We start from the raw sequence: 15138 nt of genomic DNA on the forward strand, positions 1-15138 counted from the left end.
ATCATTTAGATAACCTGTAATACAACACAAATCAACACCCAATATTAATTTTTTTGAATAATTTTTTTTATGAAAATATAGTTTGAGTGCTTCTCTAAAATAAACTAACAGTTCTTCCAAAAACTTTTAAAATTTTCATCATAATATTATTTTTGTTTCCTTTTAAGTTTAATGGACTCTGATCTAAAAGAACCTAAAAAAGAAATGTATGTTATTTGATGTGATGAGTAGTGTTATTGAACTATATATGAAGAAAATTATTCACAAACATATAGGTGCCTGCATAAATTCACTTCATCATTTTGCTGATTTCTTTTCTATGAAACTAAATAATATGCAAAGCACCCATATAATTATTGTAACAGCTTGTAGTTCTTAATATAGTAACTAAGCAATACAATCACCCATTAAACTAAACATCTAGCTGCACCCTTGAGGCTTCATTTTATAGCTTCAAGCTTAATGTGAAGTGTCTGGTTAAAAACCCACAGCTATGGGACTCCCACCTTCACTGATTGGCATAAAGCTCACCTTTTTCTGCAAGTAATGACATTGTTGGCAATCCAAATCAAACAAATTAGTTGTGCAAAAACACTTCTAATCATTATGATTTATTTTAATATAGCTACAAATTATATAGATAATAGAGTAGAATACATGCAATTGTGCCCATGCAGAATAGTATTATTTCCGCAACCACTCTTTCATTAATAATTGGTAACCAAAGTCTCATCAATTTTTTAAAATAAATTTATTAAATTATTGACAATCTTTGGAGGAATCATTATCCTGTGCAGAACCAGCAAATTGAAAAAGGACAAGTGTTTAATATTTTGAGTTTAAATTATTTGCTGTTAGGGAAGAAGGGCTGGAGTCTTATCGAAGTAGCTTGATGATAAATGATTAAGTTAATGAAACTGCTTGCCATTAGACTCACTCCTATAATCTTATATTGTGTTACTTGCTACATTGCTTATTGTTTTCAACGAAATCTGAATGGTTTTATGATTTGCAAATTAAATTTGCATCACAAGTTAGTTGGCACCATTTCCATGAATAAATAAACAATCAACATAACTAAAAAAATGAAAATGTTATTTCAATAATAAAATTATGTCAAATTGGCATTACCTATATTATATTTTAAGCATTAATAACTTATCCTCCCTCTCTATCCATCTGATGGTAGGTAAGCAATGCAAATGTCTTAACCTCTCCAGAACTTTCATAAGAAAAAATACTGAAAGTTAAATATAGTGTTTATATGATTATCTTTAAATAAAAATGATTAAATAAATGTATATAAATTTTTATCATTTTTATAATTTTCAATAAATCATTAAGTGAGTAATAGATAAAAATAATAATTTTTTCTTTCAGATGCAAAAACAAGATAACAATAATTTTTAATAGCAACATTAGACACTAATCCCGTTTGGATCACGATCTCCCACAGTATGTCATTTATATTAAGTAAAATAATAATAAATAAATTAGATTAATAATTTTTCATGGTGAGATCATGGATTGCACAGCCTACAATTACACATCCAACCTTTCCTTAGATAAGATGTCTATCATTATCTTTTTCATTTTACACTCTTTATTTAAAGTGAGCTAACTCACCCATCTAATCATCTCGTGATGAGTTAAGTCGGGTTATAATTTTGGAGGTTCACTTGAAAAGTGAGCCGGCTTGGCTCAGCTCACTTTAGTTCCAATTCGTGGTGAGACAGCTCAGTGGGCCATGATGACTCAATTGGACACACCTATTCATGCTAGGTAATGGGTCATAAGAAATAAGATAGATAGGAAGAGAATGTAGATCAAACTGAAATGGAATATACAAGGGAGAGTAAGCAATGTTATTAAACACGGTTTTTTTATTTTTTTATAGGCAAATGCTTATTTGTTAGAAATGTTAGTAAATTACTCTCTCTTTCGAGTTTGAACCCGGGACCCTTTACTCTTCATCCCACCCAACCCTTATGTCCTTAGTTCGAGGACACAGTTTGATCATCGACTCATGTGAAGTACTGGAACAATGGATTACTAATACAACTAGTGAGTCAATGGTTGGAGTTGTAAAACCGGACATATATGTATTATTTTACCATGTGGTTTTGTGATCGTAGCAGTGTAAGCGCTTTTTACGACTCATATATAGATTCTTTGTTCGATAATTTTAGATGAACTAAGGGCCCGTTTGGTGACCAGGACAGGATAGGATAAGACAGGATAATAATCATATCCTGTTGTTATCTGTTGTTTGTTGCGCCAGCAGGATATGATAACACTATCCTGTCTCCTATCCCATCCTGTCAGTCATGTGTAAAAGTTATCCTGAGGGGGGAGCTAGGATAGAGCAGGATAGGATACCAGTTATATATTTTCTTTCAGTATCCTAACTCCAAATTAATTTATTTTATTATTATATAATTTATAACTTATAATAATATTAATTAATAAATATAAAAATATTAATTTAACTAAAATAAAAAATAAATAAAATTATTATTCATAAATAGTAAAATAGACTACTCACTTACAAATATTGATTTATTAATAATAATAGACTAATTTAATATTTTCATCTCCTATTATTTAAAAATTATTTATCTACTTATATAAAAATTTAAATATAAAGTATTTTTAAAATAATAATATTTTTAATTTAGTTAATTTTTATTGTTTATCACGTGTCACAACTAAGTGAAAAACATTGATTATAAATATTGATTTTTTTAATAGTAAAAGATTAATTTTTTATTTTCATCTCCTATTATTTAAAACTACTTATCTACTTATATAATAATTTATAATTCAAATATAAAGTACTTTTGAAATAATAATATTCTTAATTAAGTTAACTTTTATTGTTAATTATCACGTCTCACAACTAAGTGAAAACCAATCGGTTAACTGCATAATTTTATTTGAAATATAGGGTATCTTCAAAACAATAAAATAGGCTAATTATTAAAATTTAAATTAATTTAATTTATAATAAAATATACTCATTCATGAAAATGTAAAGAAATTAAATTTAATAGAATGATCAATTTTAAATGTATTTTTTATTCAAATATAAATCTGATACATTTTTCCTTATCATATCCTGTCCTTATCATGTGCACCTCAAACACAGGATATGATAAGAGTCTATCCTGCTCTTATCCTATCCTGTTGATATCATGTTCACATATCATATCCTATCATATCCTATCCTGACCACCAAACGGGCCCTAAAAGAATATGGCAAGGGAGAGTCCTGATTTTCTACACCAAGCACCATAACTCTACACCTTCCAACAACTTAAGCCACATAAGCACCAAAATTATTACGCAAGGTGGAAATTGGAATAGGAGAGTGAGTATAGGGAGATGAAGTCAATATAGTAAGTTGGCAAAGCATCATTTTCACGTTTCATAACATGTCAACGCAGGTAACCAAAATCAATTTTTTTTCTTTTTCTTGTCTACTTAAGAATCGGTCACTAAGTAGAGAAAAATGCATGTAATTCATTGACTCCAAAACAACGCTAAGTGCTCAACGATAGAAATTCTTAAATGAGAGACCAAACTAGCTCATCCAAAAGAATTGCCATGAACATTAATGTAGTACTAAACATTATTCTGCAGTGCAATTCTTGCATAGCTATAGATCTAATGATCCAAAACATGTTTTGAAATAATAACAGTGAAGAAAAGATACAAAACTAGTTCTAAATTAAATTTCATATGATCTTCAACTTTTAAATGGTGGTGCACGTTTGGTTCGACTTCTCTCTACTTAGAATCAATTCTTAAGCTCAAAAGCAATCCATATACTTTTCATAAGAATTGATTCTGAAATTAAATTTCAATGCAGAATGCTTTTATGGAAACTCTTATACAAATGATTTTGAATGCAAAATCAATTCTAGAGAAAAGCTGTCTAGATGGATTGCAGAAATAATTCTTATATATGAAAGGTAAGCACATCCAAAGACGCACTTGATAGATTGTGTCTATATAAAGCATACGTACCTGATATGCTTTTTTACATTCACCAACTCTGCCTATGCTCAGCACCTTCATCATATCTCCATTTTTCACACTTTCCCATTTGCTGCCATTGTTGGCCATGCAAAAACTCATAATCCTCTCAGCAGCCTCAGCCTCATTTCTGCTACTTTTGATCAGCTTCTCCACCTCCGCCTTTGGAAGCCTCAGTTTCAACCTCACCGCACCGCCACTCTGCGACCCCTCCCCGCCCTGCACCACCACACTGCCGCCACCACCACCACCCTGCATTTCGCTCTGCTTCGCCTTCATGATTGTAAGGTCAGAAACAGACCTCCGAGACAGGACTAGACTTTCAAGCCTGTCCTTGGCACTCATGTTGATGCTAGAACGAACCCTTCTTGGAACTTTCTCCTTTGGAAGCTCCACAAGAAAATAGAGCCTCTTTGGCTCCAACTCTTCGTGCACTTCCAATGGCTTTGCCCTGGTCCCATAGTGCTTCACTGCCTCAGATTCTAACAAAACAAGACCAGGGTGGTCTTTAAGGACATCACCAGCTTTCACTGGTGTCTTTAGCTTGAAGGATTCCCCATCAATTTTCATGACCTTTGTGGTCTTCTTTGAGCCAAAGCTATTCCCCATAATTAGCACTACCACTATCCCAATTTGGGTTTGGTTATTCACCAATGTGGCGAATTGAAGAGAAAGCAAAGTAGTTATTTATCTTTGTTGGTGAAAATAACGAGCAATTTGATGTTGTGGGTAGTCTTCAAAAACGACCAAAAGTGCAACGATCACACGGGAAATGGTGGGTGTGAGACAGTGACATGGGTGTGTAGGTGGTTGTGGATTTTGGCTCCTTGGTCAACAAAGAAGGCAAGGGTTTGAAACCAAGACAAATTTTGACACAAGGTACCTAAGGAAAAGACACTGAAACTAAGTAGCATTTCGCTTTCCAAAGTACAAAAATCCGGAACAAGCATGCTGGCTACGATGCTCGAAGGCGAGTATGGACACTTTGGACAGTTAATGTGTCAACTGTCAAGTCATATAATCATGTATTTTTTTTGAAATGAAGTCATATAATCATGTAGAATAATACGAATTTGTATTGAAATATTTCTCATATATATGCATGTGTTTTATTTTCAAATTTTGTAAAGACTTTTCACAATAATTACATCTTATATATGTTAATCATATTGTATATGAAGCTAATAGGATTGAATAAATAGTTTTTTTTTTTCGAAACATGAAGCTTTACAAATAAAAGAAATAAACTTGAAAAAAGAAGAAGCATTATAACACCCTTCTCAAGTAGGGATATCAAGTACCATTAGCCATATATGAAAATTAAATATCCATAAAGACTCCTCCCTAGAGCATTTCTTCTTTGCTAAATTGTCTGCCACACGTACAAATACTGCTACATGTTTTAGGCCTTATCTACATCCAGGATTATATTAGGTCATTCAACAACCGTGGTTTTTAGATCGAGTCCCCAATATAGAACTTTAAATGTGTTAAGTGTTTCGTTTTGGTTTAATTTTCTAATCTCTTCGACGATGAGACAAACGGCAATCACGGCGCAGATTCAAGGACGTGTAGAATTTTCAAAGGTAGGCATTTGATTTATATGTGAAGTGAAATCGATTTTGACTTTTGCTTGAAGGTATATGCAAGCAAAAATATTGCTAAGCCACTTAAGAGTATTTATCATTATTTTTATGACATCGGAAAACATTTAAATTCTTCTTCTAAATAATGATTTTTGGATCTTCTCCTCCTTAATGTACATGTTTTTAGATTTTATCGTTTGAGTTATCATTTGATGACAAAGTACATATCAATTGAAAGCTGACAAAAAAAAAGGGCTTAAATAAGTTTTTGGTCCCTAACCTTTGATGGATTTATGCAATTCATAGCCTTCACGTGAGAAAGAATTGTCGCTCCATCATATCTCGTCGTCGCCGGCGCCAGATGCAGAAGGAGGAGAAAAGGTTAAGGGATCTGGGGAATTGAGATCTCGCCGCCGCCACTCCAGATCTCGTCATTTTCCCCGAAGGTGGTGGTGGACCACCACCACCTTCGATATGTCTATGAAGAAGCACTACAAAAAATTCGCTGTTTAGTGGGGGTTTTTTAGCGGGGGTTATTAAAACCCCCGCAAGTTTCATTAATTTCTATTAATTACGGAGGTTTTAATAACCCCCTCAAATTTAGTTTAATAGTTCCCAATTTTCACTCTGAACTCACTCGCTCTCTCACCCTCTCCTCACTCACGTTAATTTCACTCTCACACTCTTACTCGATTCCTTTTCCTTCTGATGGAAACCCAAAACAGAAAATAGAACTGAAGGAATGAAACAGTAATCAGGATTGTTTATTGATGAATTGGAAATCGTTACAGAGAAGGAAAAGCCTTTCCTAAACTGACCAGAGCCAAGCTCCTATAGGAAGCTATTGCTTCCTACTCATTACTACACGCTCAATGATTTCAGAATGCACTCCCTACCTCTCACTACCTTCCTTATATTATGGAATGGATTACAATCCTACCTCCCCTCTCTCTCGCCAGCTCACCAGCTGTGCTGTTAGTTAGTTACTACTCCCTTTGTCCCTTTTGCCCCTTCTAGAGTATACCTTCCACTCTTTGGGCTTCGACCCCACATGGGCTAATGACTCACTTGGGCCAGCTGCTGGATCATAGTTCCTAATAATGCCGCCGTCTGAACTCACAACCTTGTCCCCAAGGTTGAAGTTTGGGTATAAACTCATGATGGTGAGGGCATCCTCCCAGGTAGCCTCCTCAGCAGTTTTGCCTTGCCATTTAATTAGTAGCTGCTGAATGGTGTCACCCTGCAACTTCACCAGGCGAGTGGCTAAAACAGTGTCGGGTGTGTCCTTGTCATCACACTCGCCCTCCAATTGATCTGGCAAATCTGCTTCTGCAGAATAGTCCCCAATCGCCTTCTTGAGCAATGACACATGAAACACAGGATGAACTCGCGATCCTTCTGGTAAACGTAACCTGTAAGCCACCGCACCCACACGAGCCACGATAGGATAAGGCCCATAGTATCGGGCTGCCAGCTTTGCATGAACCCGGGTTACTACAGATTGTTGACGATGTGCGCGAAGCTTCACAAAGACCCATTCCCCGACAGTAAATGATTTTTCAACCCGCTTAGTGTCAGCTTGTGACTTCATTCGATCCTGGGCTCGCAAGAGTTGTGCCTTCAACTGGCGCAGAACCTCATCTCGATCAACCAATTCACGTTGCACTGCGTCAACCCTGGTCTCCCCGAGTCCCCAACGTGTGATTGCTGGGGGTTTGCGTCCATAAACAACCTCGAACGGGGTCATATGTGTGGCTGAGTGGTAAGATGTATTGAACCAATACTCAGCCCAATGGATCCAAGTTGCCCACGTTTTAGGTTGATCAGCCGAAAAACAACGCAAATACGTTTCCAAACAGCGATTTACGACTTCCGTTTGTCCATCCGATTCGGGGTGGTACGCGGAACTCATATTCAACTGTGTGCCCTGCAACCGGAAAAGCTCTTTCCAGAAATGACTCATAAATACTGGGTCCCGGTCGCTCACAATGGTTGAGGGAACTCCATGCAAACGTATGACTTCCTTGGCAAACAATTCAGCGATGCTCTTCGCAGTATAGGGGTGCTTCAGCGGAATGAAGTGACAGAATTTGGATAGGCGATCCACGACCACTAGCACTGCCTCGTATCCCCTGGATTTAGGTAGGCCAGTTATGAAATCAATCGAGAGATCTTCCCACACCTGATTTGGGATGGGTAGAGGCTGCAGCAAGCCTGCGGGCGATGAGGCCATGTACTTTTGTCTTTGGCATGTATCACAGCTACGAACAAACTCTTGCACCGTGTTCTTCATGCCTACCCAATAGATGTTGGCCGCGAGCCGCCGATAGGTGCGGAGAAATCCGGAGTGCCCGCCATGTGGGGTGGCATGAAATTCCTTTAACATCTGTGGAATTAGAGAGGAAGTATGTGACAAAACCAGCCTCCCTTTGTACAACAGAATCCCCTGCTGTAGACTGAATTCCGGATGAGTTGATGGGTCATTTTGTAACTCCATGATCACATGCTTAAGTTTTGCATCCTGCTGAACCTCTGTTGCTATCAACTGGTGATCTTCCCAGCGCGGGTACGTGCACACGGTCCTGATCTCACCATATTCCCCAACGCGCGATAGCGCATCTGCTCCCTTATTTAACTTCCCAGGTTTATAAACGATATCAAAGTCATACCCCAATAGCTTCGCGGCCCAATTCTGTTGTTCCCCAGTAATAATCTTTTGATGGAGCAACTCTTTAAGACTCTTCTGATCAGTAGACACAAGAAATTTCCGTCCCAATAAGTAAGGACGCCAATGCTGTATCGCCAAAGCTACTGCCATAAGCTCTTTCTCATAGGCGGACTTAGCGAGGTTCCGTGGTCCTAAGGCCTTGCTATAGTATGCTATGGGTTTCTTGTCTTGCATCAAAATCGCCCCGAGGCCACACCCTGACGCATCACACTCAATTAGGAATTCTTTCTCAAAATCTGGAAGTGCCAAAACAGGGGCCGTTGTGAGCTCCCCTTTTAGAGTTTCAAATGCATTTTGTGCTGCAGCTCCCCACTGAAAAGCATCTTTCTTTGTCAAATCTGTGAGTGGCCTTGCTATTTTCCCATAATCCCGAATAAATTTCCTGTAGTAACCGGTTAATCCAAGAAAACCTCTCACCCCTTTTACATTCTTGGGCACGGGCCAACTCTTGACACTCGCCACCTTGCTAGGATCAACCGCCACTCCCTGTGCTGAAATCAGGTGCCCCAAGTATTCAACTGAGTCTTGCGCAAACTGACATTTCTTCTTGTTTGCTGTCAAGTGTTGCTGTTGGAGGAGTTGTAAGACCTTCTCAAGATGCAATAGGTGCTTTTCCCAATCGCTGCTATACACTAGAATATCATCAAAAAATACAAGCACTCCCTTCCGGAGCATGGGACGAAAAACTGCGTTCATCAAACTCTGAAACGTCGATGGTGCGTTCATGAGACCGAACGGCATTACGAGGAATTCGTAGTGCCCTTCATGGGTACGAAATGCCGTTTTATGCACATCCTCTGCCCTTACGCGAACCTGATGATACCCCGACTTGAGATCAAGCTTTGAGAAAAATTTAGCACCATTCAACTCATCGAGCAGCTCTTCAATTACAGGAATGGGAAACTTGTCAGGGACTGTTACCTTATTGAGTGCGCGGTAATCCACGCACATACGCCATGACTGGTCCTTCTTCTTGACCAAGAGCACTGGACTGGAGTAAGCGCTTGAGCTATGTCGTATGATGCCGGCTGACAACATCTCCTGAACCTGCCTTTCAATTTCATTTTTATGGGTATGGGGATAACGATATGGTCTGACGTTGACTGGTCCCTGCCCTTCCTTTATGTTGATACAATGCTCTTTGCCTCGACTCGGGGGTAGCCCCTCCTGAGCTTCAAACACACTGTCATACTCTTGCAACAACTTCTGCAAGCTTTCCTGTTGCGCTGCCTCTAGATGCTGACCTTTGGGAACCTCATGCCGGTGCTCCAAGAGTCCAAACGCTAGCTTGCTGTCAAGGTCAGACCTTCTCAGGATGCTTTGCAACGCCCCCATGGAACTTCCGCCAGCACTAAGACCCTGTAGCCTTACCCACTGTGTGCCGTGCCAGAAACTCATAGTATGCTTTCCCCAATTAGCAATTGTATCTCCCAACGTCTTGAGCCATTCAATTCCTAGCACAATATCAGGGCCTCCCAGATCAAACAAATGGGGTGTGCACGAGAACTTGTAATCCCCAATCTCCAGGTTAAGCTCCTTACACTTACCTCTGGTGTGAGTCTGGAAACCATCTCCCAACTTGATGGACATCCGTGGAGTGTCTTCCACTTCCCAGCTCATTCGTTGCACAACCTTGTGGTCAACGAAATTATGAGTGGCTCCGCTGTCGACTAACACGAGCACGGGCACCCCTCGCACTTTTCCTTGTAGCCTCATGGTTTGTGGCGGCTCACCATGGTCGACGAGATTGCACAAACTCATTATACTTAGCTCACCATCGACCTCGTCTTCCATCTCGTTCATCTCTACGGCGAGAATGTTCCCATCGCCGGCGTCGTCGTCGCCGTCTTCGACGAGCAGCACTCGGAGTTGGCGATCGGGGCATTTGTGCATTGGGTGGAAAGGGCCTCCACATTTGAAGCACTGACCCTTTTGTTTCCGCTCCAATAATTCATGATAAGTGAGATGGGAGAATCCCCTGTCACGTGGACCGGCCCTCCTAGCTTCTGTTGTTGCCTTGGGGTCTCCTTTTGGGCCACCAAAAACTGGTTTATTAGTAGTCGCGGGCCCATTATCCTTAGCGCCTTTGACCCAGACCCAATCGGTGCTTCCCGGGCGACCCGGCCCCGGGCGATCGCCAGTCCGAAAACCCGCTCCACCAATCCTCGAACTACGGTTATAACCCGACCCGGCTTCACCCCTTACTTCCTTCTCCACCGCCCGGGCGATCAAGAGCAATCTTGAGCGGTTCACTCCGCCCATCGCCACCAAGCTCCTCGCCTTTCCCCGTATCTCTTCTTTCAGACCATGCAAGAAGTATCCCTGGTATTGCTTCTCAGGTAATTTTGGGATTTGGGCCGTCAAATATTCGAACTCGGTAATGTACTCCTCCACCGTACCTTTCTGACGCAACTCAGTCAATTGCTCGTACACGTCACCGTCGCCGTGACCGCCATAACGCTCCAGAAGAGCTTGACGCAACTTCTCCCACGTCAGGGGAGCTTCTGATTCGAGCAAAGAGTTGTAAAAATGGATGGTGGGTCCATCCATGCTGAGCTGAGCGAGGCTCACCTTGACCTCCGGTGAAGTCTCTTGCACACGGAAATACACCTCCGCGCGTGAGATCCAGCCCGCCGGGTCTCTCCCGTCGAAGATCGGCAACTCTACCTTCTTTACTGACTGGCGAAACTCCGCCAACGCATCGCCGTGTAGAGGTTGCGTTCGTGGTCCTCCTTCGTTCGCTTCAGGTTGCTCAGGAACCTCAGCGCTTGAGCTTTCTCCCTTGTCTCGGTTTGCACTTGCATCTTCCCTGTGTGACATTTTTCCTAACGATCGTTCCATCATCGCAATCAACGATGCAGGAAGATCCTTCATCGCCGTCGTAACAGCTACCAGCGACGTTCGCATCTCAGCGAGCTCGCCTTCAAGAGCATCAAGCTTTGCTTCCATCGAGTTTGTCGTGTGTTTGGATTTTCTGGGTGGCATTCACTGGTTCCGCTGGTTCGAATCCGGCAGGTCGGACCAATTTGATGGAAACCCAAAACAGAAAATAGAACTGAAGGAATGAAACAGTAATCAGGATTGTTTATTGATGAATTGGAAATCGTTACAGAGAAGGAAAAGCCTTTCCTAAACTGACCAGAGCCAAGCTCCTATAGGAAGCTATTGCTTCCTACTCATTACTACACGCTCAATGATTTCAGAATGCACTCCCTACCTCTCACTACCTTCCTTATATTATGGAATGGATTACAATCCTACCTCCCCTCTCTCTCGCCAGCTCACCAGCTGTGCTGTTAGTTAGTTACTACTCCCTTTGTCCCTTTTGCCCCTTCTAGAGTATACCTTCCACTCTTTGGGCTTCGACCCCACATGGGCTAATGACTCACTTGGGCCAGCTGCTGGATCATAGTTCCTAATACCTTCTCACCATCTCCGCCATAACCGCAGGCTCTTCTTCTTCCGACGAGAACTTCCGATCTATCTCCGCCGTTCACCGAGAGCGAGACTGTCGCAAACCACCATTCGTCTTCTCCATTACCGCAGGCACTTCTTCTTCTCCCTTCTCCATTGCCGATCTGTCAATTTTTGCGATTTTAGAGTTAGGGTTCAGTCGATTTATCAGATTTTCAGGATTATTTGTATGTGTTTTCATCATTCACACCATAGAATTCCACCTAGGTCTGCATTTCACTCTATGTTGTGTCTTTCTCTGCTTTGCTTTTCTCCTATGATTTCAATTTCAATCTCTGATTCATGATTATCGTCTGAGTGTGGTTGATTTCTTATCATTATATTCATGATTTCTGAGTGTGGTTGATTTCACAATCAGTTAAATTTATCATTATTTTCATGATTTCTTTCAATTACGAATTTGTAATCTGTGTGCGGTTGATTTTGTGATTTTGTGAATCAGGAATCTGAATCAGCTAAGAATTTGAACGCTCGCAAGTAAGAATTTGAACTTTCGTTTTCACTTTTACAATAGCTGGAAAAGTACTCCTACATGTTCTTAAATTTTTCTCTGTTCCTGAATTAGTGGGTTTCTTGTTATATATGAGTGTGGGTGATGCAGCTACAATACAATTACTGTCGCAATGTGATTGTGAAAACCTTCGAAATCATGAAATTATAGCTACAATCACATCATTGGGGAGCTGATTTAAAGCCTTGTTAGTTGTTACCTAGTAGGATGTTGGCCGTATAGAAATTTTTGTGATTTGGGATAGTTAAGTTGTGATGAAATTTGATGATTTTTTTTAGATGGAGCTAATATATACTGCTACTTGTTAGTGTACTTTATACAAGGAACACGTCATGAGGCATCACCATTTCCAAGAGCACAAAAACTCATTAGAAAGCACAAAAACTCAACTGACGTTCCTAGCCACCAGCTAAGTCACTCTGTTTGTGAGGAAGATGTGAGCACGTACTTCAATTAGTGTAGATTGTGTTTTACTTTTACCTTATAAATTGTAATGATTGTGTTTTACTAGTGTATTTCTAGAGGCTTATTTAGTCCAGATATGTTTTTTACATGTGTATAAATGAATTAGTAATGTTTATATATTACTTAGGAGTAAATAAGAATTTATTTATAATTAATCATCTGCTGAAATTTGGAAGCCTCTTAAGTGTTTTAAATTACTTTGTTGCAGCTTGGAGGACCCCATATCCCTCTTAAAACTGGAAGAAGGGATGGGAGAAGGAGCAGAGCCTCAAAATGAGACACAACCCATATGCTGCAAATGTCTTTCGCACCTGGCTAGTGTTCCCTCGCGAACGACACTCACCTGAAGCCGGGCATATCTGGTAGTTACATTCAAATCAGTTATCTTGTTTCATTCAAATTAGTTCTTTGTTTTAGGTTCATTCGATATCTATGCAATTTTACTCACACGGTATTTGCATTTCTCTCTCTGTTCTCTCTCTATCTCTGCATTTGTTTGTGATTCTCATTGTTGATTTGTGTATTGGTGATTGGATTTGTTTCTGGAAATTGATCAATTTCTTGCTTATTGTGGTATGTGATTGGTGTATATAGGATTTTGCGTACTTATATAGATTAAGTTTTCAATTAACAGATAGTTTCAGAACGACTTAAACATGACCATTTGCGATTTCATTTGCTGAGCTTCAGGGTGATGAGGAACATGCATTCAGAGATGAAGACGTTCAAGGGAGAAATGTTCTGACAAATTTCTGGGTATGATAGGTTTCTAAGGCTTCTTTTGATCACTATATTTGTCTTAAATTATTCTTATCAAATCTCATGTGGATGTGAATACCACTGATAATTACATATTGAGGATGTTCTGCATTGGATTTTCCAAGAGGAGAACTTACATATTGTGTACTGACCTTTAAATTGAAATATGCTTAGTGCAAAATGTAATGGGTTTGGTTTGATGTTTGTTTCAGTTTTCATTTACCTTGAGATAAATTTAAAGTCATTCTTCCCTTTCTCATGCAAAAATCTCTCTTCTATTTTTTGACTTCTCTACCTGTGAAGGTCGTGATAATTTTGATTGTAACAGTTCTAGCTAATGTCCTTGGTTTCTATACTAATGGTTAAAACACTGCATGTAAAATATGTTAGTGGAGACAATTGCATAACAGTGAACAATCTATCCTGAGGATGTATATGAAAGAGCTTGACCAATTGTGTAGCCTTGATGATGAGTATGTGTCATTGGCTACGGTTTAGATGATGTAAATCTATGTTGTGGTCAGTAATACTACTATTATCATTTCTGCTAAGAAAGATCCGAATAAGGTCTGTTGTTGTCTCTGCTACAACATAGAAATTATACTCTTGCAATAGCCTAATTCTCAGTGTTTTTGCTTTGTTTATGCAGTCATGGCAAAGGTCAAGCGTTTCCAAAGTCTGACAAAAATCAGCGTTGAACCACAATGTGGAGCATATCCTCCAGCACATATAGAGCCTACACCATCAGTTGAAGTTTCTTCGCAATAGGTAAAAGTGTTATGCTTTCATTATCTTTAAATAATTAGCATGTTGATGCAATAGGTGTAAATAATTAGAAAACGAAAGTGTTAAGTTCAAATAATTAGAAAATGAAAGGTGAATTCATTTAAAAAACTGTAAACAAGCTAATCTAAGCTTGTTTACCACAACCACAAAGTGTGAAGTATGCCCTTACTGTGCAATTAGGGAAACTCTCATCTCCTTACTCTTATTTTTCTTTTTTCTTTTTAAATTTTCAAAGCAATTGTTCCTTATAATAAAACAATCTATTAATCTGGCATTTTCATTTTTTTTCTTCATTTTGTATCATTACTTTTTTGATTCAGTGTCAACCTTTGGAGCCGTGCTTGACATGATAACAGACAGGTCATTCTCTCTTTACTCTATGTATGCATGCAAGCCAAAGGAATGTGCTGATTATTGCTGTTTTAACTTCTTTATATTGTTTCACAAGTGTACAAGTATGATATTTCTCCTTTCCAGCGGTTCATCAGTTGTTATAATTTTTAACTTCTTGGATTGAGAGTTGTGTATGAGTTATTTTGGATTGAAAGTTGTCCATGGGTTTGTTTCTTTATTTGAACTGTTTTGTTGTTTTGGATATTGCAACTTTAAGTTTCTCTCTATGGATGTTTGGATTATGAGGTTAAAAATGTCCCAAGAATAAACTCTAGTAGCCAAGGGAGATTTAAAGCGGTAAATAATCTCTTGCATTTAAGGGAGGTTGAAAACTCCCGTTAAAAAAAGCTTGCGGATAAGGGAGGTTTAAAACCCCCGCTAAAAACCGCCGCTAAATG

The 15138-nt window shown here is 39.3% G+C and overlaps 1 protein-coding gene and 1 long non-coding RNA gene across 2 annotated transcripts; one reads left to right on the forward strand and one right to left on the reverse strand.

Moving 5' to 3' along the window:
• Window positions 1–184: 184 nt before the first annotated feature.
• LOC130737630 (uncharacterized protein At1g66480-like) lies at window positions 185–4880 on the reverse strand. The gene is made up of 2 exons (XM_057589448.1): window positions 4030–4880; window positions 185–537 (listed from the first exon to the last, which is right to left on the reverse strand). Exons 1-2 carry the CDS (start codon window positions 4645–4647, stop codon window positions 478–480), a joined length of 678 nt encoding a protein of 225 aa, XP_057445431.1. The 5' UTR covers window positions 4648–4880; the 3' UTR covers window positions 185–477.
• A 7385-nt stretch (window positions 4881–12265) lies between these two features.
• On the forward strand, window positions 12266–14942 carry LOC130737631 (uncharacterized). The gene is made up of 5 exons (XR_009018821.1): window positions 12266–12303; window positions 13011–13164; window positions 13493–13558; window positions 14211–14329; window positions 14668–14942. It is a non-coding gene; the product is annotated as an uncharacterized LOC130737631 (long non-coding RNA).
• Window positions 14943–15138: the final 196 nt, after the last annotated feature.

Source organism: Lotus japonicus, chromosome 2, assembly GCF_012489685.1.
Source record: "Lotus japonicus ecotype B-129 chromosome 2, LjGifu_v1.2".
Lineage (NCBI taxonomy): Eukaryota > Viridiplantae > Streptophyta > Magnoliopsida > Fabales > Fabaceae > Lotus > Lotus japonicus.

What these genes read in the sequence shown, in the direction of transcription:
- LOC130737630 (XM_057589448.1), bottom strand. Translation starts at nt 4,647, where the DNA reads ATGGGGAATAGCTTTGGCTCAAAGAAGACCACAAAGGTCATGAAAATT. An exon ending in AATGTAAAAAAGCATATCAG is followed by an intron (nt 538 to 4,029) that starts GTACGTATGCTT and finishes CATTACTTGCAG; the next exon opens with AAAAAGGTGAGCTTTATGCC.